Source organism: Camelus bactrianus, chromosome 16 (genome assembly GCF_048773025.1).
Source record: "Camelus bactrianus isolate YW-2024 breed Bactrian camel chromosome 16, ASM4877302v1, whole genome shotgun sequence".
Taxonomy (NCBI): domain Eukaryota; kingdom Metazoa; phylum Chordata; class Mammalia; order Artiodactyla; family Camelidae; genus Camelus; species Camelus bactrianus.
The window spans coordinates 10,910,284-10,937,698 of NC_133554.1; the positions used below are offsets into that span (position 1 = coordinate 10,910,284).

The window sequence follows — 27,415 nt, forward strand, 5'->3', positions numbered from 1 at the left end:
GGGGTCTCCTAGCCACAATTATAACCTTGTAATTGTGCCAGAATTTGACCATAACTAAGGACAGATCTAGTGAATGGGATCGAGGGAATCTGCATCACTCCAGGAGGAGCAGTTGTTCAAATATCAGAATTCAGGAGGTAGCTGGAGGCACCTAAACACAATTCTCAACTGCAGTTGACTTTGTTTTGCTTAGTGCAAGGACACTTTGAAAAATACATATGTAACACATAGATGCATTCATGGTAAAATCAGAGGAAAGAGTGAAAACTTGCCTCAGTCACAGCCTTGTCCCCCTTTAGAAGCTGACGCGTCCTGGTTTAGCACATATCCTTCCAGGCCATATTGTGTGCTTTGGTAAATATTCACATAGGTACACAGACAAGTACATAGGTTTTGGGGTTTTGTTCGTGTGTGTGTGTGTTTTACATAAATAGGATCATATATTCTCCCATTTGTGATCATTTTCAGGGAGCCGGTGTCAGAGACAAAACACTGCTTCTAAACGCGGGGTTGGTAGCCCTAACCTCCCCCGATAGATTACTTCTTTTTGATTGTTAGCAAGACCGTGTATTTTCCCACGAGATGAGATTTTTTTTTCCCTCTATGCTTTACTTTTTCTTTCTTGTCTGGTTAAAAGGTAGCCCCGGTGTTTTCTCTTTAGCCCTGTCTGAACTGCACTATCTTCTGGGATAGAAGAGGTGCGTTTTTTCCCTCTGAACTTAGGAGTCTCAGGGCAAGTAAGGGTGATTTGACTTAGAAAGAATTAGGGAGCAGTGTGTGCTCCAGAATAGGGGGACTGGGTCGTGCAGAGTTGCTGATGGGTGTTTAGCAGCCGTCCTCATTGCTCCTGGTGGTCTCTCTCAAAGAGGAACTCTTCCTGAGTATCACAAAGAAAACAAGACCACAGTGCCAGCCTCCGGGGGAGCCAGCTGGAGGCTCAGCTTCCCCCCACCCCCCACGTGAGGCCAGGATTCTCCTAGGACCCTATAGCCAGCCTCGGTCCCGGGGCAGAGCAGTCAGGGGGTTACAGGTGTGACGTCTTCCTTCTAGCGATGCCTCGTCTCTCCAGGGCCTGGCAAGGGGGCCTGGGCCAGCCCTGATCAGGGTGTTGGCGGTTTTCAAGCTCTTGGCCTTGGATTCCTGGGTTTGACTAGTGTCCTACTGTGGGTTAATCTTTCCTGTCTTTAGAGTGGTGAGGTCTGAGACTGAGGTTGGACTGCTGGAATGGGAGAAGACACACTGGCCCACTTCAGCTCTGCAGACCTTTTAGATTTCCTAGTCTAGGAAAAGGCGACCAGCCTAACTCCTGGGTTTCTACACTGGGACTTGGGTCCTTTGCCTCCTGGACGAAGAACTCACCAGTGGATTTGCTAGTGAAGGGCACTAGTACCTCTAGGTCAGAGGCTTCTAACTTTTGTGTGTGTCTCGGTTCTTTGGCAGTCTGGTGAAGTCCAGGGACCCTTTCTCAGATTATTTCCCAACATTGTATTGTGAAAATGTTCAAGCATAAGAAAAATTGAATTTCACAGTGAACACCTGGCTTCTTCCATTAACATTTTACTCTGCTTGCTTGATCATGTATATTTTCATCTTTCCATCCATCAGCTTGTTTTTAAATATATATAAGTTTATGAAGAACCAATTATATTGAAACACATGATCAGAATATTAGAAAAATTTTATGATCTAGAGATACATGTGCTGTTTTATTAACGCATGAAAGCAGCAGGTGTAATAACTGCTTCTTTCAAAGTAGTGACGAACTTAACATGCATTTTGAGGTATCTGTGATAGCTGTAATGTGATGGGAAAGTATCTGTAATTTCTGTTGGCGTTAAGATGCAGGTACTGCTAATACTCCTATGGTTTGTTGCCTACATTCATAATTGCAGGAAATGTTAAATTTCAGATGAAGTGTAGTAAAAATAAATATGTAGCATTTTTTCCATCCAGCTTCCCAGACCTATTCTATATACCCTGGGCCATTTAATAAAAGCACGTGTCCTCCCCGAGGCTTTATACCTTTACACCTAGTCTTAAGATCAGCCTGGGCGGCATTAGCTGCTTTCGAGGAGGAAACAAGTTGCCTGAGGCCGCAGGCCGCTAGTTTAAGGTAGAATCTCCAGGTCTCATGTTTTCCCACAGAAGCTTCATTAGTGGGTGGGCAGGGCGGGGGTGAGTGGCAGCCCGGGCCGGGGGGAGGCTGACAGACTTCGTCGCTGGCGGAGGAGGCACGGGTGGAGCTCAGCTCCTCGGTGGGTTGCCAGCCCCACCTGCTAAAGGCACTGACGCTCGAGCCCGGCTTGGGCCTGGGAATCTGCTTTTTGGGAAAGCACCAGGTGATGTTTTGGTGCAAGAGCCACACCCTGTGAGAAGCTACGTATGAGAGCAGGGCTTGTTCATCTGATGACACTTAGTCAAGGGGGGGCCCTCAGCACGGTCTCGGAGTCTTCATGACTCAGAAGGTACTTCCAGAGACAAATTTAACATAATGCTCTGGTAGAATTATCTCTGTTGAAATCTTCTAGAAATCTACACTCAAAAATAAAGGCTTAGTCACTCTTCTCTTGACACTTCAAATGTGGGTAGAGGCAGGGTGACCAGGAATCAACCTTCCCTCCCTCCTCCTTGTCCCCCCAGCCCTCCCATGGGTGACCACCTACCTCACATCAGCCCGTGGTGCCGAGTGGTAAAGTCATTTCTGCCCTCTCAGCCCTGTATGACCTAGGAGCGAGGTGCCCTGCTGTAACTCCCTGAAACGTGCAGATCCTGTTCTTTGGGAATTTAGAGAAGGAGAGGGACCCAGGAGGCCTCCATGAAGGAGACAGACCCCTGTGAGCTGAGCCTTGAAGACAGGAAGTACCGAGGAGAGTCTGGCCTGAGCAAAGGCATGGGGGTTGAAAAGTGCAGGGTATGATCACGGGTGTCAGCCCATTCCCCTGAGGCCAGTGTGCGTCATGGGGACTGTGAGGCCAGAAAGGCAGGCGGGGACAGTGACTGCAGTAAAGAATAAGAATCTAGAAGGATTGAGTACAAGGAGCCGGGGGAGCCCCAGCCACTCATGTTTCTTACAAGGATGTCCCACTTGCTCTCATTTCATCACTGCCACGGTCCTGTGAACTCGGGGATGGATGAGAGCCAGGGCATGGAGCCCGTGGGGAAGGAAACCCGTGCAGGGAGCAGGAGCAGGAACGAGACGAGCTTTCCCTTCCACGTTCCCTGTTGGAGCTGGCGCTGCTCTGTGGGCTTGGTTGACTGGAGTTTGAATCTTTGTCCTTCTCAGTGCCCATGGGACCAGCGTTTGATAGTTTACTTTTTTTTTTTTAATGGGACAGTTTACTCTTCTGAAGTGATATCTCAGTGGAGTTTTTCCCCTGGTCACACTCACGAGTAACAAGTAACCACCCATCAATTACTGTGGGTCACAGAGATGCTGATGGACTCGGAAATGCTCCCCACAGAGACGGGCTTCCTTCTTCCTGTTGACTGTATTGGAGCAACATTAATAATGCATCTGCTATTTCTTAAATGGACCAGTAATGTCTATTAATGGAATGTGTTTATCATAGCAGGACTCCTCGAAGCAAGAGGAAAATTAAAGGATGAACTGCTCTGTGAAACCCTTTCTGTGGCACGCCTTTCCCACTCTTGTCCTTTCTGGGCCATGCACGGTACTTAGGAGTCTGAAGGAGGACTCTCCTTGTCTTGTGATGACTTCCTTTTGCGCCCTAGGACAGATTCAGTCTCCTGTCTCAGGTGCTGCCTGAGCCCACCTCTCCTCTGGGGTGGGGAGTAGAACCTCGTTCATTAGGTATAAGTAACCTCTGCTCCAAGAACCACAGCATTTTATGGGACTTGTGTTTTATTTATTTCTAGTTTCCTTCCTTTAATTGTGAAAAAAATGTTTTAAGTTCATGTTATAATTCCCCATCACCTCACTGCAGCTGCCTTAAATCATCCAACTAGACAGTCCTGTGCACCAGGTGAGATTGGTCAGCCCCTTTGCTGCCCTTTCCTGCAGGTGGACAGCACTCACTAGTGTGAAGCATGATGTGGACTCCTTCTGGGGAGGAGATGGAAGGGGCTTTGACTACTCTGAGGATGAGCCATTTGCCCCCTGATCACCTGACGCAGGGGGTGACAGTCCAAGGCACCCAGTCAGTTCTCTGCATGGCAGGGTGGTGCTCTTGGCCCTGGCAGCTGTGGGAGCCAGTCTGAAAAGGCTACAAACTGTACGATTCCAACCAAATGACATTCTGGAAAAGGCAAAGCTACAGGAACAATAAAAAGATCGTGGTTTCCAGGGGTCTGGGGGGAGGGAGGGAGGGGGGTAGGGATGAATAGATGGAGCACAGGGGATTTTTAGGGCAATGAAATTATTCTGTATGATGCTATAGTGGTGGCTACATGTCATTATGCATTTGTTAAAGCCCATAGAATGTACAACATCAAGAGTGAACCCTAATGTAAACTATGGACTTTGGTTGATAATAATGTGCCCATGTGGGTTCATTGATTGCACCAAATATGCCACATTGATGAGGAATGTTGAGGGTAGGGGAGTATATATGTGTGGGTGGGGAGGGCTATGTGCGAACTCTTTTTCTGCTCAATTCTGTTGTGAACATGAAACTGCTCTAAAAGAATAAAGTCTATTAAAAAACAAAACAAGACAAAAAAAAGTATTTCTCATGTGGTTTGGACCACGACCCACAGGAAGAAATATATTACATGTCACCATGTCACTCTGTATTTTCTGCTCAATTATGTTGTGAACTTGAAACTGCTCTAAAAGAATAAAGTGTATTAAAAAACTAGACCAAAAAAAAAAAAAAGACTATTTCTCATGTGGTTTGGACCACGACCCATGGGAAAATATTACATGTCACAGTGTCATGTGCACACACTCATACTTTAAACAAAGTGTCACAAAACTTCTACCTTTGCTTCCTTAAACACACTCTGATATTTGCTTTTTGCTGGTTGGAAACCCAGTAAATTGATGTTATGACCCACTGATGGGTCCAGATCTCACCTAAGAAGCTGTGAGGGAGCCCACAGGGAGGGGTCTGGCCCCGGCCCTGAGAGCCACTCTTTCCCCTTGGGATTGTCCCTCACGTGGTCTCTAAAGCTTCAGGGGAGTTCTGTCAGAAACTGCAGCCTGGTCTGGGCTGGGCCGTGAGGGCTTCAGGAGGAGCTGCCCACACTGGAGGGCAAATAAGAGCAGGGCCCCTCCTCTGAAGCCTGAGGGGCAGTGGTGACGACAAGCGTTTCAGCCTCTCCAGCAGCAAAGGGCGGATGCTCAGTAAAGGCATGAGAAACCAGAGCAGGGGAGCGTGCTCTGGTTTGTAGGCTGTGACCTGGGGCCTCAGATGCAACACCTGCAAAACCAAAGCCCTGGTCTCTGGGGGATCCCCCCGCAGAACAAACAGGCCTGGCCACACTCCCTCTGGGGAGTGGAGAGGCCCAGCGTGGCACCATCCCACGTGCCGCTTGTGCAAGGGTGGCGAGTCCTGTGGGGGTGATGCTTTCCAGCCTGGACCTCTTCTCCAGGCTGGACTGTGAGACCCCGAAAAGCCACCTTCTTCTGTGGGCTCTTTGTGACTGTGATGCCACTCCACTGAGGCTGCGTCTCTGTGCTGGAGAGCTGTGTGAGGGAAGAGCTGGCGGGAGAGTGAGGAAGGGAGGTCCGGTGACATCCTAAGCCTTTCCCCCAGGATGATGTCAGCTTCCAAAATCCCCAGTCATGACTGGAACAGAGTGGCAGCTGAAGTCCCCTCCCTGTTTAAAAAATCAGGCCCAAGTCACTCACTCAGCAAGTATGTACTGAACTATTATATGGCAGGCATAGCGGTGAGCATGGGGCACAGAGATGTCCAAAGGCAAGGTCCCCGCCCTCCTGGAGCTTATGGTCTTTGTGGGGGACACAGTCAATAAGCAAATGAGATCAGACCCAGGAGGGACAGGTGCTCTAAGGGAATAAGAAGAGATAATGGGATCGAAAGTGATGGGGCGGAGGCTGCTTTCTGTGGATGGTAATAAGAACAGGCCTTTTTAAAGCAAATGGCATTTGAGTTGAAACTGATGAAAAGTTACAAAAATCTGTGCTTCTGAAATGACTGTTTGAGAGCAAAGTACATATTCCCAGGCCCCATCCTAGTCTTAAGAGAATGAAAAAATTAGGGGCAGGACCCAGGGATCTGCATTTTTCTTCCAAATGATACACACACTCACCCAAACTGGAGACCTACTGCCCTGGGGGTTTTACTTTGACAGAGGATCATACCTGGTGAACTTTAGGGTCCATTGCTACTCCGGACTCCCAGAGCCTGTGGTTCAGGGAAGGGAACTTCTCCTTGGTGTGGGAGGGCCAGGCTTGGGAGAGGAGCAGGACGACTCTGCAGGACGGCAGGGAGTGAAATGCAGAAAAGGAGCGTGCACAGCCCAGCACACACATGCACACATGCACATGCACACGCACACGGAGCTCACCCAGGAGTCCTCCTCTCTGTGGTCGTCCCAAGTTCCAAACCTGATCTCCTCTGAGAAGCCCTCATCTTGGCTCCCACCGCCTCTAATTTCATTTCACGTGTTGTGAGGGATGCAGATTTAGCAGCTTAGATTAGGTCCACCTCTTGCTTTGGGAACATTTCAAATAGTTGGCACCCGCCCTCTCTCCAGGCATATTTTAAGATCCCAGGCCTTGCTTGCCTGTCTCATCTCCGCCACCCCCACGCACCCTGGGCGCGGTAGAGTTCTCCGTGTTCTGGCTACTGGGACCTACTTGGCCGCTGACTCCCCGGGTGTGGGGCAGAAACCGGCCGCAGCTGCGGCAGCAGGAACACGCACTTCATTCCAGCGGACACAAGGCGCAGGAGCCGCGGGTGGCACCGGTCTCTAGTCTCCCCCAGCCTGCGAGGGGAGGGCCAGGGTCCTCCCAGGGAGCAAGAAAAATCAAGAAACCTTTTTGTATCTATCTGTCAATGCGCTTTACCAGCTCTTCGCCTCCACTTCCTGTGCTGTAGGCCCCTCCCCCGGCCTCAGTTTCCCGTCTTTTCTATAGGAGGAACCCGGGCTATCTTTGGGGCTGCTTCCAAAGGAGCCCTTCCTCTCGCCTCACCCCTCCGGCGCAGCGATCTAGGAGCCCGGGCCGGGTGGCTGCGGGAGGGCCCTCCCGGGCCAGTGACCGGGCGGCGGTCCGGCGGTGTCACTGTCAGCGGAGGCGGCGGCAAGGTCGCCGTCCCAGGTCCCCGCCCGGCCTACGGCGGCGCTGCCGCAGCCTCGCCGACTGCTGGCCCCTGCCCGCTGGAGCCGCGCACCCGGGCGCTGCGGTGCCCCAGCGGGGGCCGGGCCGGGCCGGGCCGGGCGGCGGCGGCGGCAGGAGGGGGCGGCTCCCATGCGGCACATGTGTGGCGGCGCGGCCGGCGGGCAGGTGAGACGGCGCCATGGGGCAGGTGGGCTGGAAGGGGTTCTACCAGTCGCTCTTCGACTACAAGACCGAGAAGTACGTCATCGCCAAGAACAAGAAGGTGGGCCTGCTCTACCGGCTGCTGCAGCTCTCCATCCTGACCTACCTGGTGGTGTGAGTTCTCCGGGGCTCCTGGGATGGGGGGAGTTGGGCCCGGGCGGGGATAGGGGCGGCAGCCGTGGCCTCGGGGGGCTCGGAATGGGCCTGTGCGCGCGCCTGGGGTGCCCTGTGGCTGCGGACCCTGCTCGGGGAGTGGACCCTGCTTGTGCCCTTGGGTGTCAGGGTGGGGGGGTCAAGAGGGAGTCCTGTACCCCCGCACTGGCTCTGGAGGTGATGAGATGCGGCAGGGGCTCCTGAGTTTCCCCATTTACGAGGCTTCCCATGGTCCGGACCTTCCTCCAGAGCTAGAGCCCCCAGTGTTGGGGCTTCGGGAAGCGGGCAAGTATGCAGGGGGCTGGGCTGCCCCTGTCTCGAGAGCCTCCCTGGGCCCTGGCCGGCGCTGGCCCAGGCACTAGGTAGTTTATTTATAATCACTGAGCTCAGAGCCAAGCTCCCAGCTGGGGCAACTCCTGAGCACGTCCAGAGCTCCCTTCTGGTCAGCCCACCCCACTCGTGGCTGGCATCTCTGGTATCTGGCTGGGGGTTCTGGAAACCTCCCTTCCCTGGCTCCCAGCTCGCCTGTCTGCCTCCCCCACCCCCTAGCAGGAGCTGGAGCCATCAGCTGAGGGGTAGCTCCTTGGGGTGGTTCAGCCAGGCACTGTTCACAGCTCTCACTCCCAAGTAGGAAGGGGACAGGTGGAGAGGAAGTGACACCAGATGTCTGCGATGCAGAGGCATCTCTTTCACTCCTCCAGTAAATGCGCCGTCGGGCCCCTCCTGCTTCCTGACTGGGGAGCAGCAGACACTCCTCCTTGCGGGGCCGCTGTGATCTTACCTGGCTCCACCTGGAGGCGGGGCATTCCCGGAGCTTCATCCCGAAGGCACCTGGCTGCCTCCCACCTGAGGCCCTTTCGTTGATACTGTTCCTCAGCCGGGCATCCCTTTCCTCTTGGTTGGTGCCCACTCCTCCTTCCCACCTGGTTCTCACTGGCTCCCGCACAGCATTCCCGCAGTGTAATTACATGCTTATTTGGGGGGTCACTTGCTTAATGTCTGTGCTAACTCCCTGCCACTCTGGGGGCGCCGTGAAGGCAGGGCCTGCCTGGCATCACCTCAGTGCTTAGGGAATAGGTGTGAAATGAATGAACAAGTGAATGAATGTTGTCCCTCGAGTATTTGCTGAATGTTTCTGTCCAGTCCAGGCCCGGAGGGTCCCTACTAAAGCACCTGGTTGGTTCAAGGGTCACAGCCCAATCAGACATCCTTGGAGATGGGACAGCCTACAGCCCAGGACACTCCAGTTCTGCCGCTAGAGATGAGGGTGGAGGCATCCTGGTTGGCTTACTGACACCCTGGGAGGGGCACTGCTGCATGACCTCTGGAAGGTGGCTTCCTGCCCTCTCCCAGCCTAGTATTCCCACCTTTACCGATGGGGGTTGACCTGGACAGTGTCTCACGTTAACAGGGACATCAGTCATAAGCTGTTGTAGTCACTGAGCTTTATGTGCCTGGTGCTCGCTGTGCTAAGAACTTTACACACGCTATCTCATTTAAAAAGTACTTTTTGTATTTTGACATAGTTTATACTCACAAAACAGTTTTAAAGGTAGTACAATTTTTTTTTAGCTCATTTGATCTGGAATCATTCCTGAGTGTCTTTGTCTCTCATGACACTGACGTTTTTGAAGAGTACAGGATTTTTTTTAACCATTTTTAAATTGAGGTAAAATGCACATAGCATGTAATTCATCACTTAGCCATTTAAAATGATACATTTCAGTGGTTTTTAGTACCTTCATAATGTTGTACAACCATCACCCCCAGAAGAAACCTGTATCTAACAGTCAGTGGCAGTTCTCCCCTCCCCCCAAACCTTGGCAACCACTAAGTCAATCTACTTTTTTTGTCTATAGATTTGCCCCTTCTGGGCATTTCATGTAAATCAAATCATTACAACATATGGCCTTTTTTTGGCCTGGCTTCTTTCACTTAGCATAATGTTTTCAAGGCTTATCCACGTTGTAGCCAGTGTCAGTAAACCATTCCTTTAATGACTGAGTAATAATAGCCCATTGTATCCATGCCCCACATTATGTGTCCATCTGTGGATGGACATTTGCACTGCTTCTACTTTTTGGCTGTTATGACTAATGCTGCTAAGGACATTCGTGTATGAGTTTTTGTGTGGACATGTTTTCAGTTCTCTTGGATATAAACTTAGGAGTGGAATTGCGGGGTCATGTGGTAACTTTCTGAGCAATTACCGACCTGCACTATTTCACATTTCCATCAGCAAGCACCAGTTTCTCTGCATCCTCACCACCACTTGTTTTTTTCCATTTTTCTGATTACAGCTGTCTTATTGGGTGTGAAGTACTACCTCATAATGGTTTTGATTTGCATTCTAATGACTAAAGATGTTGAGCATCTTATTATGTGCTTATTGGCCATTTGTGTATCTTTCTGGGAGAAATGTCTGTTCAAATCCTTGGCTCATATTTAAATTGGGTTATTTGTCTTTTTTATTGCTGAGTTGTAAGGCGTCTTTATATATTCTGGGTACTGGACCTTTAGTGGTTATGTGACTCACAAATATTTTCTCCCATTCTGTGGGTTTTCACTTTCTCAATAGTATCCTCTGATGCACAAAAAACGTTCTTAATTTTGATCATATCCAACTTATCTGTTTTGTCTTTTGTTGCTTGTATTTTGGGTGTCAGAGGGTACAGGATTCCACACTAGAATTTGGTAGAATGCCCCTCAGTTTTGGTCTGTCTGAGTCTCATGAACAGTTTCAGGTTATACACTTTGTCCTTTGACCATCCTCACCCCCCTGGCAGGTGGCGCAGCTAACCCTGTGTTGCCCGCCAGAGCTCACTGGCTTGCCTGAGGTCACATGGCCAGTGTGGTGAGCAAGTTTCAGCCCAGGCCTGCCCAGCTGCAGGGCCTTGGCTCTTGAAAGCAGCAGCCCCTGGCTCTGGAGTTGCTGGTCACCTCTGCTGCTCGCAGGTCTGGCTTTCAGGCAGCAGTGGGAGTTGTGACTGCGGCCTGGGAGCTGGCGGGAAAGGTGGGGCCCCAAGCCGCTCCCCTTGCACCCTGGGGGCCTGGGGGAACTTCTTGAGGGCAGCAACAAGGCTGATGGCCACCTGTCCCCTCTTCCTGCAGCTGGGTGTTCCTGGTGAAGAAATGTTACCAGGATACCGACACGTCACTACAGAGCAGCATCATCACCAAAGTCAAGGGCGTGACTTTTACCAACACCTCAGAGCTGGGGGAGCGGCTCTGGGATGTGGCAGACTATGTCATACCACCGCAGGTCTGAGCCCCACCCAGCCGGGCGGGAGGGTCTGGCTCGGGGTGTGTCACGTGGGCAGCTGTGGGACCCAGGGACCTCTACTCACTGCAGGGAGAGACCCTGCCCTGATCCTTCCCCCTACCCCAGACCCCTGCCCTCCCTGACTAGGGGCTGCTTTGTTCCCAACAAACCCTGAGCCTGTTGAGACCAAATGTGACCCAGAGAACTTCCAGGTCAGTGTGAGTTGGGTGGCCTGGTACAGAAAGCCCTACTCTTACATTGGCCATCACCCTGGGAGTGGTTCCTTGGGCCCAGCCAGGCCATCCCATTGCTGCCCCTTCTCCTGGACCTGAGCTTGGGGCTGCAGTCAGAATGGTTTGGGGTGGCGGGCCTGGAAGACAGCCATCAGAGGACACCTACTCAGGGACTCTGAGGTCAGTGGGCACGTGGGTGGGATCCACTGATCTTGTGGCCCCAGTGTCTGCAACACCCATGCAGAGACCCCACTGTCTGCCAGGCAGCCCTGGGAGGAAAGGTCCCCAGAGGGCAGAAGGGACCCTTCCTCAACCCCACTCTGGTTCCTCAGGGAGAGAACGTCTTCTTTGTAGTCACCAACCTGATCGTGACCCCCAACCAGCGGCAGGAAACCTGTGCTGAGGTGTGATCGGTGGAGAGACCTGGGCGGGGGTGGGATGGGCTGCCTGAAGCAGGGGTGTCTGCCCCTCCAAGGGCCCCGGGGGATGTGTGCACCTGCTGGTATCTGCATTGCTTGGGGGAGAAGCAGGTTCTCAAGGGGAGCGTGGCCCCAGGCCGGAGAGGAACCCCTGTCCTAGCTCCTGGGGTGGGACCCGGCTCTGAGACCTGCAGGGACCCCACCCAGACGCCGTCTCCCTCCTGGCAGAGTGAAAGCATTCCAGACGCCTCATGCAAGGAGGACAGCGACTGCCCTCCTGGGGAGCCTGTTGTGGCTGGAAATGGTGAGGCCTGGAGAGGCCAGGGCTGGGGGGCGGCAGGGGGCTGGAGCTGGGAGGTTCCCGGCATCATCCTTGTCCACCCCTGCAGGAGTGAGGACTGGCCGCTGCCTGCGGGCTGAGAGTGCACCAAAGGGCACCTGTGAGATCTTCGCCTGGTGCCCGGTGGAGACAAAGTCCAGGCCAGCGTGAGTGGCTGTGGCCTCAGGACCCTGAGGAGTTACCCAGTCCCAGGCAGCGCAAGTCCCAAGGGAACCTGTCCACTTGGGATCCTCATTCTGGGGGCGGGGGGCAAGACACCCGACAAAGGCCTGGGGACCACCCCGACATGGTCAAACTAACTGTCCTTGGCAAAGGCTCCAGGGGATCCAGGGAGCAGGCGGGCTTCAGCCTTAGCACAGGCCCCAGGAGGCCTGGGGGGTCAGGGCGGGGCCTCCTGAACATGCTCTCCTTCCTTGGTTTTCAGGAAGCCACTCCTGGGCAAGGCTGAAGACTTCACCGTTTACATAAAGAACTTCATTCGCTTCCCCAAATTCAACTTCTCCAAGTACGTGAGGCCATGTGTGAACCACTGGGTGATGCGGGGCACCCTTCACCCTTTCCCCTGTGTGGCGGTGGGGCTCTGTCCTTTTTTGCAGAAGGATGTTGGGGGTGGGGAAAGTACCAGGACTTGATTAGGGGCTAAAGTCAGGGGCTCCATCTTGGCCAGCCGAGGGGCCACTGACTCCTGGTTTAGGCCCAGTTTCTGGCTTGAGAACAGCCAGTCTCACCTTCATTTCACTGGCCTCTACCCAGGACCAATGTGCTGGACACCAAAGACAGAGCTTTCCTCAAATCATGTAAATTTGGCCCCAAAGACCCCTACTGCCCCATCTTCCGACTGGGGTCCGTGGTCAGCTGGACGGGGAGCAACTTCCAGGAGATAGCTTTGCAGGTGGGTGGTGTGTGCTCAGGGGGTCGGAGGGCTCTGGACTTGGGCTCTGCAATGAGGAGCGGGTGTGGAGGAGGACCCATGGGAGGGGGTGGGCCTACCAAGTCACCTGCCCGGGGACTCACTGTCTCAGCATTCACTGTGATGCACAGCTGGCTGTGCTGTCTGGTTCTTAGTCCTCTGGGAATCAGCTGAAACTGAGCCAGGAGGAGCCTCACTGGCATGTTGGCGCTGGTGTTGGGTGCCTGTCCCACAGCACACATTCGCCCTGGTCGTCCCCGTCTCCCCTGAAGCACCGAGCAAGAGGATATGGGCTGTCAGCCACGCGCTCTGCTCAGCCACCCCAGGGTGGGGCCGGGGTGGGGCTAGAACCTTGGGCCTCTCGTTCCTCCTGGAAGATGCTCTAGCCGGGCCTCCCTCTCATCTGAGCACTTCCCCAGTCTAGTCCAGCTACCCGCGAAGAATGGGTCTGTGATTTCTGACCATCTCTAGAAAGTTCTGTGAGCTGATTTTTGTCTCTTTTGCATCAAGGGCGGTGTGATAGGAATTCAGATTGAGTGGAACTGTGATCTTGACAGAGCTCCCTCTGAATGCAACCCGCACTATCACTTTAGCCGTCTGGACAACAAATTTTCAGAAAACTCTGTCTCTTCTGGGTACAATTTCAGGTAATTGGGACGAGGCCTGCCACCTTGTGACCTTTCCTGGGTGCCAGCACTATGACACTCCCTCCTGGGGGCGGGCGTGGGAGGCAGCCAGGGGGCCTCTGGGAGAGGAGAGAAGCATCTGCTGTACTTGCCCTGAAGGTGAGGCTGGGCTGCACAGCTGGGTCAGATCCGCCAGTGCCTTGGTGGCCCCAGCTTGGCCCAGCAGTAATGGGAAAGCCCTTGTCTCATGGGGAATGTCTGGCAAGGACTTCAAAGGCCTGAACACAGATCTTTAGCTTTGTATCAGCAAGGGAGTCTCCAGCCTGTCCTGGGAGCTGCTGAGAGCCAGGGTCCCGGGATGGGGGGGTTATAAGTCTCCAAGGCAGCTGAGCCTGTGACGCCAGACATTTGGGAGGCCCAGGCAGGCCGAGGTCTCCCCAGCCTTGTCTCCCCCAGGTTTGCCAAGTATTACCGAGACACCGCTGGGGTGGAGTTCCGCACGCTGTTTAAGGCCTACGGGATCCGCTTTGATGTGATGGTGAATGGCAAGGTGCGTGTGTTCTGAGGCTGGGCAGGCACGTCCTGGGTGGGTGGGGTGCTAGGAGGGACCCCGGGCTTCTCTGGTGGAGTCCCTGGGATCCTGCTGTCCGCCTCACCCCACCTTGTCTCTCTGTGCTCCAGGCAGGGAAGTTCAGCATCATCCCCACAATCATCAACGTGGGCTCTGGGGTGGCGCTCATGGGGGTGGTGAGTACCTCTCCCCCACTTTACCCTGTTAGGATGGGCAGGGCAGGGGCAGGCGGTGGGGGGACAGTGCCCCAGGGGAGCTGTCCTGAGGCCCTGGGAAGAACCAGAGCTGGGGGGGGGGGTCCTGGGAGGTCCAGGCAGACCTGTGGAAAGGCCTTTCCAGGACTTCACACCCCTCCGGCGGCCCCCCAGGTGGCAGTGACCACCTGGGTTTCTCTTTCCAGAGCCAGAAGGGCTTCTGTTTGTGTCTGAGGGTTCTCTGGGATCCTGGGCCGCCTTGTCTCCACTTCTGCTAAAAAGAGGCAGGATCTGGCTACTTCTGGGTTTCTCAGCCGTGGCCCTGTGATGTCTGGGGCCAGGAAATCCTCTTTTTGTGGGGCCGTCCTGCACGCTGTAGGGGGCAGGCAGCACCCCCAGCGTCACCCACCAGATGCCGCAGCACCTCCGCCACAGCTGCTGTCACCGAACATGAGTTCCTGTGCCCAGCACACAGTGAGGCCAAACTGAAACGTCGGAGTTTGGAGCAGAGAAAAGTTTACTGCAGGACCGAGCAAGGAGGATGGGAGGCTTGTACTCAAACCCCCCAAACTCCTTGATGGTTTTTGGGGTGGAGTAATTTATATGCAAAATTTGGGGTGAGGGCTGCAGGGTGTGTGACTTTCTTCTGATGGGCTCGTGAGGTTACAGGGCCTGAGTTACCATCCTCCCCCTGGGCGGGGGCCTTAGTTCCTGCAGAAGAACTCAAAGATAGTCATATCTGTCCCTGCAGGAGGAACCAAGACCCTGCCCCAAGGCTACACTATTGTTTTTTGACTCCTCCTCCTCTCTTTCTGCATTTCCTCACTTCTCTGAGTAGCAAATGTTTGAATCTGCTCTTTGGAACTCAGGGAAGTAATCTAGGAGGCTGAATGAAGCCTATTTCCTACACGAAAGGAACGGGGGACACAAAAAGGATTTGTACCCAGGGGGCCCTGGAGGGTCCTGCCTGGTTTTCATCATGACAACCAAAAATCTCTCCAGGCATCAACAATCTGCCCCTGGTTGCGAATCATGCAGCTAAGGAGATGAGAGGCAGGGAAATCAGTCCTCCCTCAGATCTGTCCCTTCAGCTGGGCTTCGAGGGGCCCACAGGAGAGGAAGTAGTGGCTGGAGGGCAGGGAAGGATTCCCCTGGATCTCTTTCATGCCCTTTTGTTTTTCTGGAAGTTTTTTAAAGACAGGGGAGTCATCAGTGAGTGGCTTGTACCCACCCCAGGAGGCCCCTTGCCAAGGTTTCTGGCAGCCTCACCCTGGGTTCCTCTGCCGGGCAGTCACAGCAGTCCCATTGGAGGCTTCTAGCAGGACCTAGGACTCCTGGAGACCAGGAAAACTGTCCTGTAGCAGGACTCAAAGAGGCCATGCTCCTGAGAAGTGTGGTCAGTGGATGAAAGTGTGCCCCAAATGACCCCCCCTAACTGCAGACAGCATTGTTGGGGAGCCCTGCATGTTTGCATGTGTAAATTTCCTAGAGAAGGGCCCCTTCGGCCATCACTTTCTTATAACGTGGGTAAATCAGAACACAGGGGCATCTGGGGGACACCTGTGAAGTGAAGGTAACAGGGAAAAAGTGCTGGTTGAGGGTGGGTGGGGGTGGGAGGAGTGTTCTCTGTCAAACAAGGAATTAATAGCTTTTTTGACACAGGGCGGGGAAGATGTGCAGCGCCCAGGTCAGAGGACCCTGTGGGGCCATCCATCAACCCCCTCGCACCCCCTCCCGCTCCTCAGACTTTCAGGAAACTCCGCCCCTCCCTTCTGTGCTGTGAGGGTGGAGTCGCCCTCTGGTGGAGGAGACTGGTATTTGCACCACCTACTCTGGTCTGAAGAGGGTGTGCTCAGGTGTGCCCGCAGGTCCACTGGGTTAGCTCAGGCCTCACCTTTCCTTGACCCCTGCCGTTGTGCCCTTGTTCAGATGCTCTCCAATACATCTCTCTCACTGACTACTGGAGAGAGCTCCTAAAGTGCTACAGTTCTGTCCCGCCCCTATTCCCAGGCATGACGAGCTTGTGCTGCCTCTGCAGCGTCCTTCCTGAGCTTTTTTTCCCTTTTATAAAATCTTATTCAGCCCTCAAGACTCAGCCCAGATGTATCTCCCAGGCAAAATAAAGTCCCGTCTTCTGTCTGCTCCCCTGCACCTCTCCCCATCGTAGGACATGTCACTTTGGGTCGTAATTTACATGCTTGTCTCCTGTGCCAGAGGAACGGTCCCCACTCCTCCCTGCACCCCAGGGCAGTACCTGGCACCCGTGATGCTCAGCAGACGCTGGCTGAAGACCTGACTCAGTGGGGTCAGGGGAGCGCGGGGGTGCTTGGCCTGAGGGATCAGTTGGGCTGCAGGCTAACTCTGGCTCTACCAGGGACCAGCTTTGTGGCCTTGGACAAAGGCACCCCTTTCTGAGCCCAGTGTCCCTGAGATGGGGACCATGATGCCCCCTCAGGGGTTGTCGGGTCAAACGGGGTGTGGTTTGTGTCAAGTAGCCGAGCGCTCTCTGGAAGTCGATTCTGAGTCAGGGACCCCAACTCTTTTGCAGGGGTCTTTCTTCTGCGACCTGGTGCTCATCTACTTCATCAAAAAGAGCCACTTTTACCGAGACAAGAAGTACGAGGAAGTGAGGTCAGTTAAGTGTCCTCCCAGCAGCCCGAGGGGCGCCCACTAGGTCATCTCCCTCCCTGGCTGAGAACCCTTACCTTGGTTTTCTGTTGGTGTTTGGCGACGGGGTAGAGGCAGGGCCGAATGCGGGGAGCTCGCCTGGATAGGCTGGGGAAGGCGGAATGCTCTGAATACCTGCTCTACAGGACTGGATTCTGCTTCAGAGCAGCTGGCAGAAGAAAAGCCACTCCAGGTCGTGGGCAGGAGACCTGGTTTCCAGACCTGGCTCTATTACTATCTCCCCAAGTGACTCTGGACCAGTCCCAGGCCTCCTTGGGCCTCAGTTTCTCTCTCTGTGAAATGAGAGTGTTGGTTTACATACGGCGCCTTCCAGCACTGGTCCTGGGGGCTGGGGTTGAGGTGGGGCTGGAGTGGTAAGGGAAGGAAAAGAATGGATTTTTCCCTCCAATCTCGGGGCCTCTTGGCCTTGGGCTTGCTGGGCTTTGGGTGTGTATTTAGAGGAGCAGAACACAGTGTGCATGGAAAATCGTAGTGGTTGGGTGGATGGGAAGGGGCGAGGGGCTCTGGCCCAGCCTTTGGGGAAGGCTTTCTGGAGGGGCTGGGATCGGAAAGAGGAATTGCAGATAATGGGCTCTGGACGGGCACTGGGCACTTCCCTAAGCTCCACTACAACCTGGGACAGGGCGGAGGGCCAGCCTGCATCATTCCCCTGGACTGAAACCCAGCCGTGGTTCTCAAGCTGAACCCTGAGCCCTGACTGCATCTGCTTCTCCCACTGAGCTGCTGGGGGAAGAGGGGCGCCCCCTGCAGGGCAAGCGGCTCACCAGTTCCCGGGGAAGGGGTGGCACCCAGGGCTTGCAGGCCAGGGTTAACAGGTCATGTCCTGCCTAGGGACCTAGGGGTCCTCGCCCAGCTGGCGGAGTCCTCGCAACACAGCGTGGCCCCGGCCGAGGTGGGAACGGGGCTGGCCGAGCAGCCCGAGGCGCAGGATGGAGGCGGTGGCCAGAAAGAGAATGGCTGTGTGTGCCAGCAGCTCCTCCAGCCCGCCAGGTGAGGGCTGCCCAGCCGAGGGCCGGGAACCAGGCCTGCAGAGACAGCCGTCTGCTACCCTGCTCCCTGCTCCGGCTGACCTGGCCACAGGCAGGACGTCCGGGACCCAGCAGAGCCCATTCAAGCTGGGCTCTGGGTGGAGGGGTGCTGGTGGTGCTTTAGCCTCCCCACCAGTCCCCGAGTGACCACAAATGTGTCTGCTTGCTGTGCCGTCCCAGCATTAAGACCGTAACAGTGCTGTCACTCCCTCAGGCTTACTGTGCGGGGTGCTGCTCTGAGCTCTTTGTGTATGTGACCTCATTTCAGCAACCTAATGACGTGGACGCTAATATTCCCCATTCTACTAATGAGGAAACCGAGGCACAGAAAGGTCAAGTAACTTGCTCAAGTCACACAGCTAATAAATGGCAGAGCTGGGATTTGAATCCAGGCAGTGTGTCCCCCTAGAATCCATTTCTTCTCTATCAGGTTATTCTACTTTACTGAGCCCCCCATTCCACCACTCCCCTCAGATGCCTTCCCTAAGCTCCTCTTTGATGTGGAAATTCTGGAGTTGCCCTAGCTTCAGGAGGGTGGTGGCTGCTCACAGGCGGCCTGCAGGCTGCGATTCCCTGGAGCGCAGCCCAGAAGCCCTGGGCAGCCTGGCAGTTTCTGCAGATCTGACCACAGCCTGGCACAGGGGGCGCCCCGGGCTGAGTCGGGAGGCCAGCCTTTGGGCCTGCTCTTCTCCTGCCTGCCTCTGTACCTTCAACAGGTGCCCGGCCCTTTCTGGGCCTGTTTTCCTTTTCGTTCTAGTGGGGGCTGAACACAGGGGGCTGGTTCCCCTCCATCGGTAGGTAGGGTCCCATGACTCTCTTCTTGTCAGCTATGTCAGAGGGGTTCACTGACCTGGGCTGGCTTTCCTCTGCCTCGAGCTTTCATTCTTTGCTGACTTAGCTATTGGCAGCCTCCAACCTGGAGCTGAGCCAGGGCAGGGAAAGAGAGAAGTGAGCTGGGATGGAAAGGGGAGGCAAAGGATGGAGAGGAGGCAAGAAAGACGGAGAGGCTAGGGGATCTGCCGGGGTAGGCCCGGCACCCAGCAGCTCCCAACATGCTCCTTGAGCCGATTGTCACTTCCTGGGCGCCCACCTGAGTTCCTTCACCTGCGAGAGGGAAGAGTGGCTGCCCTGCTGGTCTCAGCATAGCCTGAGGGCTCACTGCTGGGGCAGCTCCAGAGGCCTGGGCCTGAGCATCTCCCTGGGCCCGGGCTTTGGCCAGAGACCCTGCAGGACTGCAGTGCTGCCAGCCGGAGGCTTCTGTGAGTGGAGTCTGCCTCTAGCGAGGCCGTCCCCATCCGCAGGGCTCCCAACAGTCCTCTGTGCCCCACCTGCCCACACACAGGTCCGGCCACCAGGGGAACGGAAAGGCGAATGTGCAGCAACTGCGGAACCTGCAGACCGTGGAGGCGTAGCCAGAGGTGTTGGCTGAGAGCAGATTTGGTGAAGATGTTGGAGGCAGAACTGCCTGCAGCTCTGAACCAAGAAGAGTCGTCCTTGTCCACAATGGACTGGGGCTTCCAGGCACAGCCACCTCTCCTGCACTTTGGGATCTTGCTACAAGCTTTTCATTGTTTGTGTGGGGAGGGGAGCCTCCCGGTGGCCAGAGTGGCTCGTGCAGAAGAGGCCTAGAGCGTTTTCACTTTTCTGGAGAGCCTAGTAGGGCATTCACTTGTCCATTCATTCATGCAGTAAACATTTTTTGATGCCTGCTGTGGGCTAGGACCTATCCAAAAGATGCTTGAATGAGACACTGACCTGGCCTTCAGGGAGGGGAGCACACGTGTAATTCCCTCCAGAGCCGACAGACATGACAGCTGGGCCCAGCACGCTGGCCTTCCTCTAGCCTCTGAGACTTGCACAGATCCCTAGGCTGGATGACGACTCCTTAAGAGAATGACCTTGGCCAACATCCAAGGGGACACTTGGCCTTGCTCCCAGGGGTGAAATGTAAAGGTGGTCAAGGCGGCAACTGGGAGAGGGCTGGACCTGTGGGGAGGCAGCTGGCCATGAGGGGAGAGGCAGGCTCCCAGGGCTTCTAGGCAAGACGGCGGAGCAGTAGGACCACGAGCTCACTTCCCCTTGCGACTACAGCAAAACCACAAGTGACTGCTAAACAACTATTAGGGGGAAAAAAAAAGACTGGAACCTAGCAAAAAAGATTATCTTCAACTGGAAACATAAAGAAGGAACCACACTGGGATGGTAGGAGGGGTGTGCTCGCGATGTAAACAGACCCCATACCCCTGGGGTGGGCGACCCCCAAGCTGAAGAATAATTAAGTCGCAGAAGCCTGCCCACAGAACTGAGAGTTCTGAGCCCCACGTCAGGCTCCCCAGCCCAGGGTTCTGACCTTGGGAGGAGGAGACCCCAGGACATCTGGTTTTGAAGGCCAGTGGGGCTTAACTCCAGGACCCCCACAGGACTGGGGGAAACAAGACATCCTTCTCTTGGGAAGCGTACACAGAATCTTGCGTGTGCCAGGTCCAAAGGCAGAGGCAGTGATTCATAGGAACCTGGGCCAGACCTGCCTGCTGGTTTTGGAGGGGCTGCTGGAGACTTGGGGGATGGCTGCGACTCACCCAGGGGACATAAAAGCTGGTGGTGGACATTCCGGGAGTGTTCATCTACATGAGCTTTCCTGGAGGCTGACATCTTGCTTGTATCTTAGCACCAAGACCTAGCCCCACCCAAGAGACTGTAGGCTCAGGGGCTGGGAAGCCTCAGGCCAAACAACATACTGGGTGGGAACACAGCCCCACCCATCAGCGGACTTCCTGAGCCTCTAGGCATACCCCTAGGCACCGGAGGTCTAGGAACAAGCTGCACCCAGCAGTGGGCAGGCACTCCTGGAAGGAGGAAGAAACCTGCATAAGCCTGTAGTCCAGCCTCATCCACCAGGGGGCAGGTACCAGAAATAAGAAAACAACAATCCCAAAGCCTGTGGAAGGAATCCACAAACATAGGCCAGACTCTACACTGGGACCACCTGGACCCTGGCTGTTGGGTGCCAAGAGAGGAGTGTACTGCTGGGACGCACAGGACGTCTCCCACAGAGAGCCACTTCTTCAAGGTCGAGAAACATAACTAACTTACCTAAAAATACAAATAGAAAGACAATATGAGGCAGCAGAGGAATATCTTCCAGGCCAAGGCACAAGATAAAATCCCAGAAGAAATAAGTGATGAGGAGATAGGCAATTTATCTGAGAAAGAATTTGGAGTAATGATGGTGAAGATGTTAAAAGAACTCAAGAGGAGTATATAGATGCACAGAGCGAAGTTTTTAGCAAGGAGTTGGAAAATATAAAGAATACTCAAACAGAGTTGAAGAATAAAATCACTGAAATGAATAACACACTAGAAGGAACCAAGAATAGACTACATGAGGCAGAAGAACGGATCAGTGCTAGAAGACAGATTAGTGGAAATCACTACTGCAGAACAGAAAAAAGAATGAAAAGAAATGAGGATAGTTTAAGAGAACTCTGGGACAACATGAAGCACACTAATTGCATTACAGGGGTCCCAGAAAGAGAAGAGACAAAGGACCTGAGAAAATTTTTGAAGAGATAACCAAAAACTTCCCTAAGTTGGGAAAGGACACGGTCACCCAAGTCCAAGAAGTGCAGAGAGCTCCACACAGGATCAACCCAAAAAGGGACACACCAAGGCACATAGTCATCAAATTGACAACAATTAAGGATAAAGAGAAAATATTAAAATCAGCAAAAGAAAGGCAACAAATAACACACAAAGGAACTCCCATAGGTTATCAGCTGATTTTTCAGCAGAAACTCTATAAGCCAGAAGGGAGTGGCATGATATATTTAAAGTGATGGAAGGGAAAAACTTATAACCAAAAATACTCTATCCAGCAAGGCTCTCATTCAGATTTGATGGAGAAATCAAAAACTTCACAGATAAACAAAAGCTACAAGAATTCAGCACCACCAAGCCAGCTTTACAACAAATGTTAAAGGAACTTCCCTAGTCACCAAACCACAAGAAAAGAAAAAAGAAAGAGGCGGGAAAAAAAGACCTATAAAAGATTGCTTTAGCAATTTGGGGCCTTTTGTGGTTCCATATAAATTTTAGAATTATTTGTTCTAGTTCTGTGAAAAATGTCATGAGTGTTTTGACAGGGGTTACATTGAATCTGTAGATTGCTTTGGGTAGTATGGCCATTTTAATAATGTTGATTCTTCCAATCCAAGAATTCATTTCTTTGTATCATCTTTAATTTCCTTCATCAGTGTTTTACAGTTTTAAGAGTATGGGTAATGTCCTTGGTTAACTCTATTTCTAGGTATTTTGTTGTTTTTGATGCAATGGAAATTTATGCCAGTTATAAAATTCTGGTTCTTGAAGTGCAAAAAAAAAAAAAAGTGAATGAAGGGCCACAAATGTCAAAATATCCTTTTTTTGTGGGTGAGCTGTATTCCATTGCATGTGTATACTACATCTTATTTATCCATTCATCTATTGATGTTCATTTGGGATGCTTCCGTGTCTTGGCAATTGTAAATAGTGCTGCTGTTAATAGCAGGGTTTATGTGTCTTTTTGAATTAATGTTTTTGTTTTTCTCAGATATATGCCCAGGAGTGGAGTTGCTGGGTCACATGGTGGTTCTATTTTTGGGTTTTTGAGAAACCTCCATATTGTTTTCCATGGTGGCTGCACTGGTTTACATTCTCACCAACAGTGTACAAGGGTTCCTTTTTCTCCGCATCCTTGCCAACATTTGTTATTTATGCTCTTTTTAATGATGGCCATTTTGACAGGTGTGAGATGGTGTCTCGTGATTTTGATTTGCATTTCCCTGATATTAGTGATACTGAGCAACTTTTCATGCTCCTGTTCACCATCTGCATTTCCTCTTTTGGAAAAATGTCTATTCAGTTCTTCTGCCCATATTTTAAATGGATTGTTTGCTTTTTAGTTGCAGTAGTTGATTTAAAATGTGTTAGTTTCTGGTGTACAGCATGGATGGACTCGGAGGGCATCATGCTAAATGAAGTAAGTCAGACGGAGAAAGACAAATACTGTAAGATATCACTTACATGTGGATTCGAAACAAATACAACAAACTAGTGAATATAACAGAAAAGAAACAGACTCACAGATGTAGAGAAAGAACTAGTGGTTACCAGTGGGGAGAGGGGAGAGAGAGGGGCGAGATGGAGGTGGAGGATTAAGACGTACAAACTATCACGGATAAAATAAGCTACAAGGATGTATTGTACAATGTGGGGAGTATAGCCAGTATTTTATAATAACTATAAATGCAGTATAACCTTTAAGAACTGTGACTCACTATCTTGTACACCTGTAACACACACAGTATACATAAACTATACTTCAACTTAAAAATACAACATTGTAAAATAAATATATAAATAAATAAAGTTTTAAAAATGTAAAAAAAGAAAAGAAAAAAAAAAAAACCTCAGAAAATAACGAGTGCTGGTGAGGATGTGGAGAAACTGGCATCCTTGTGCTCAGCTGGCAGGAACGTCAGATGGGGCATCTGTGGTGGAAAGCAGTCTGATGGTTCCTCAAAAAGTTAAACAGAGACTCACCACATGATCCAGCAATCCCATTCCTAGGTACTGGGTAAATTCAAGACATATTTTCAAACACGTATGCAAATGTTCACAGCGGCACGATTCACAGTAGCTGAAAGCTGGAAGCAACCCAAGGGTCCACAGACAGATGATGGGTAAATGAATGTGGTCCATTCACACAGTGAAATCTGATTCCACCTTTAAAAGGAAGGAAATCCTGGCACCTTCTACACCATGCACGAACCCAAAGAACGTGATGCTCAGCGAGAGAAGCCAGACAGAGAAGGACAAATACTGTGTGATTCTTCTCCCTAGAGAAGTCAGAGTCATAGAGACAGAAAGTAGAAGGTGGGGGCTGGGGAGGGGCTGTTAAGGGGCACGAGGTTCTTTTTGAGGTGCTGAAAATGTTCTAAAATCCACAAGGGTGATGTCTGTACAAACCCATGAATACATCAAAAACAACTGGATCACACACTTTAAATGGGGGGTGTGGTCTGTGAGTTACAGCTAATAAAGCTGTTATCAAAAAAAAAAAAAAAAAAGGGGGGGGTGGTGAGGGAAGAGGAGGAAGCAAAGAGAGCCTCGAGAAGCTCGGGGGATAGCGTCTCACCCAGATGGGAGACGCACTGCCTGTAAGGTTTGGCTCTTGCTGTCCTGTGGGGCTTGGGTGTCCCTGCCCACTTCCCTCCCTCTCTGCTCTGAGGCTCCATCTGAAGGGCTAATGAGATGATGATGGCACTCACTCCGCAGGTGGAAGTTGCCGCTAGGGAGGCCCTTGCTTCCCTCACCCCTGAGCCTCCGCCCCGCCCTGCCGAGCTCTGCTGCTTCCCTCTGTGTGGTCCGTGGACCAGCAGCATCGACATCACCTGGGAGCTTGTTAGAAACGCGGTCTCAGGCCTCTCTCCTGTCCCTAAATCAGAACCTGCGTTTCAACAAGACTCCAGGTGATTCACGCGCACTGTAAAGGTTGACAAGTGATGCTTGAGGAGATATGCAAGGGCTGCTTCCGAGGGAGGAAAAGGCCAGCTTTGGTGGGTGATGCCAATTTCCAGATCAAACTTACTCTCAAGCTACCCTGAGACCAAGCAGATCCCCCCCCCCTTTCCTCGCTCCAGGAAAGTAGCATTATGCTAAATTCATTCAAATTAAAATATTTTGACTAGGCCATACTTAAGTGATCCAAAATTTAAGAGGCACAAAAGAGCAGTGAAAAGCTTCCCTCCCACCCGTTCCCCGAGGCAACGTGTTACCAATTCCAAGAGTCTCACCTGTCTTGCTGAGACTCTTCTTAGTTACTCACCTCTTCCTTCAGGAAATGAGCTTTTCCTGACGCCTGCATGGCAGACCGAGTCTCCTCTGTCAGAACGGACGCGCTGGAATCTGCTTAAGCTCCGGGTTGAGAAGTTGGCCGGCTCGCTTCTCCCTCTGCGCTGGCTGAGAAGCCCCTGCCCCTGCGTAGACGCAAAGGGAGGGGCCTAGAACTCAATCACTTTTGTTGGATCCACTTGGCATCCAAGCCAAAGGCAGCGCTGCCCCTCACCCAGCAAGCCCAGGCGCTGAGTGGGCACCCGCCTTGACTCTAGGGAGCCTCCTCTCTGGGAGGAGTATGGTTCTCCTCCGCACAGAGGGGGCAGTGAGCATCCTTCCACTGCGGCCTTTGGAGGACAGGGTTAGAGGGGCCCTCAAGGTCCCTGGTGAGGCCCCGCCTCTGGGGCAGAGGGGCGTGGTCCCCAGAACAGGACCCCTTCTAAAGAAGCAGCTCCTTCCCTTGGGCTGCCTGGTGACCAGTCAGCAAGCCCAACCTGTTCTCTGAAGAAAAAGTGAAAAATCTGGGTGATTTACTATGATGTTGACTTTTCCCTAAGGCAAACCCTTGGATTTGATAACACAGCATGTGACTTGTACGTTTGGGAAGAAGTAAAAAAGGCAGGGGTTACAGCTGCTTAGGAGTTGGGCCTGGCTTCTTTTAATGATTTTGGAATCGCCTGGCAGCAGCCATATAACGTGGGGACAGTTGTGCTATTTTGTATCGGAGTGGAAATGTCTCCCTACAGTTATTCAGGCGGTACTTGGGAAAAGCCCCTTTTCCTCGAGGCACCAGCTGCCTCATCAGGAAGATGATCACCAGCTTCTCCTTTCCATGCTGACATTTCAGGATCACAGTTGTCCATGCTTATGTTCAAGCCCTGGCCTAAAGCCATCTATCTAGGACTTCCCTACCAATTCTGCTATTCCTTGCCTTGGGAGTATCATGATGCTGGCCAACGGGAAAGTTTTAAATTGGGTGCTATTTATGTGACATCATGGGGACCAGCCATGAAAGAGCTAAGTGCTCTTTACTCCTGATGCAGGGGTCACCAGGACTGACCAGTCTTGGCTGCCTTTTGTACCACCCCCAACCCCATCAGTTCCTTTCTCAGAGGCTGCCTTCCCCACTGGGGGACCAGTCATAAAGGGGGAATGTGACTTCCTCCAGATGTCCCTAAGTGCCCCAGAAGTCCTTAAATCACCCCACTTGGAACTGCATCTTGCATGTCTGGAAAAGGGCTCCATTTAGTTCCAGCCTGCCCCCCTCCCCGCAAATGATTCAACTCTCCTCAGAGCATCTTCTCCAGTGGACACAGGAGCACTCTCTACAAGACACTTTTCTTCCACCTGTTTCCCCTTAGGCCTGTGGACAGAATTAAAAGGGAGAAGGAGAAGATGGGAAGCATTTTCTGGGACCTACCCAACATATGTATTTTCTGACAGTTTTATTTGGTTATAAAATAATAAAAGGTGTTAACTTTAAATGTGTCCTGATTTTCTCCCCTTCGTATCTTCATGGTGACTCTGTTTTAGAGGAAATGTTTAATGGCGTAAGTTTTTTTGCCTTGCTTGGCTGTTTTCCTTTCTTTCTTCATTTTCTCACTTCTCTGATTTAATTTATTCGTAAGAACTTGGGGAAGGCGTAGCAGGCTAAAGTTTTTCTACATGTAAGAGGCAGGCGGAGGAGATTCTGTCCTGGGAAGGCTTCATAGGGTCTTGCTCGGTTAGTTTGGCCTTGATACTAATAGCAGTTTGGGGGAGACTCTCGAAGTTTTAGTCAGGAGTGATGCGATTAGATTGGCTTTGTTTAAGCCATTAAAGTCAAGGACCTTTAGTTCCTCCTCAAGAGCTACAGATAATATTCTGAGCCATGTCCTTTGAGCTGTTTTGCAAATACTGAAACCCCCACCAGGTGGAAAAAGTTAACCATATGCTGCTCAAAACCATAGACCCTACTGAAAGCAGAAGGTTGATGTTGACCCCTCGTTACCTCACCACCAACCAATCAGAATATGCAAAAGCTGATCACGAAACTCAAAACCTTCTCCCTCACCCTGTCTTAAAAAATCTTTTCCTGAAAGCCATTGGGGCGTTCGGGACTTTTGAGCACTAGCTGCCTGATCTCCTTGCTTGGTGCTTGCAATAAACACTGCACTTTCCTTCAGCACAACCTGGGTCAGTAGATGGGCTTTACTGCACGAGGTGAGAGGACCCAAGCTTGATTTGATAACAAAACTCCCTACTGTGGTCTACCTCATGGCTTCTTCTCTAAACTCTTCAGATATGAGCCAAACTCCTTCCTTCCCAATGACCCTCACACATGTGCTTTCTTGCCAAGTAAAACCTGACTGTTACTCAACCTTTGGGTCTCAACTATAATGTTATTTCCTCAAAGAACCTACCCCCACCCCCAGCCCTAAACCTGGGTTAGGTTTGAAGCACTTAATATCACTTAGCATAATTTGAATATTTGTGAAATCATGTAAGGCTGATCTTCCCATTTAAGACTAAATTCCACAAGCAATATGTTCATTACTTAACTCTAATGCAGTATTTGTTTCTCAATTAAATGTATGCGTGCTATTCTAAAATAATTCTCCTGATAAGGGATCACAGCTTAGGATATAGACAGAAGCATTCACACTCTAGA

The 27,415-nt window shown here is 52.0% G+C and overlaps 1 protein-coding gene across 3 annotated transcripts; it reads left to right on the plus strand.

Moving 5' to 3' along the window:
• Nucleotides 1-6,718: 6,718 nt before the first annotated feature.
• P2RX5 (purinergic receptor P2X 5) lies at nt 6,719-26,249 on the plus strand. 3 transcript variants are annotated; one of them, XM_074342577.1, is made up of 13 exons: nt 6,725-7,582; nt 10,733-10,883; nt 11,449-11,520; nt 11,764-11,839; nt 11,925-12,021; nt 12,300-12,380; nt 12,629-12,767; nt 13,296-13,432; nt 13,868-13,961; nt 14,093-14,158; nt 16,725-16,807; nt 17,696-17,854; nt 19,235-26,249. In XM_074342577.1, exons 1-13 carry the CDS (start codon nt 7,446-7,448, stop codon nt 19,302-19,304), a joined length of 1,362 nt encoding a protein of 453 aa, XP_074198678.1. In that variant the 5' UTR covers nt 6,725-7,445; the 3' UTR covers nt 19,305-26,249. The 3 variants fall into 3 exon arrangements, with proteins under 3 accessions (XP_074198677.1, XP_074198678.1, XP_074198679.1); XM_074342578.1 differs by lacking the exon at nt 17,696-17,854; XM_074342576.1 differs by lacking the exons at nt 17,696-17,854; nt 19,235-26,249 and having other exon boundaries at nt 6,719-7,582; nt 15,839-16,753.
• Nucleotides 26,250-27,415: the final 1,166 nt, after the last annotated feature.

Bases quoted from the DNA above. Each gene is read 5' to 3' on its own strand.
- P2RX5 (XM_074342576.1), top strand. From the start codon at position 7,446: ATGGGGCAGGTGGGCTGGAAGGGGTTCTACCAGTCGCTCTTCGACTAC. The intron at 11,840-11,924 runs GTGAGGCCTGGA...CCACCCCTGCAG, and splicing joins GCCTGTTGTGGCTGGAAATG to GAGTGAGGACTGGCCGCTGC. The intron at 13,962-14,092 runs GTGCGTGTGTTC...TCTGTGCTCCAG, and splicing joins ATGTGATGGTGAATGGCAAG to GCAGGGAAGTTCAGCATCAT.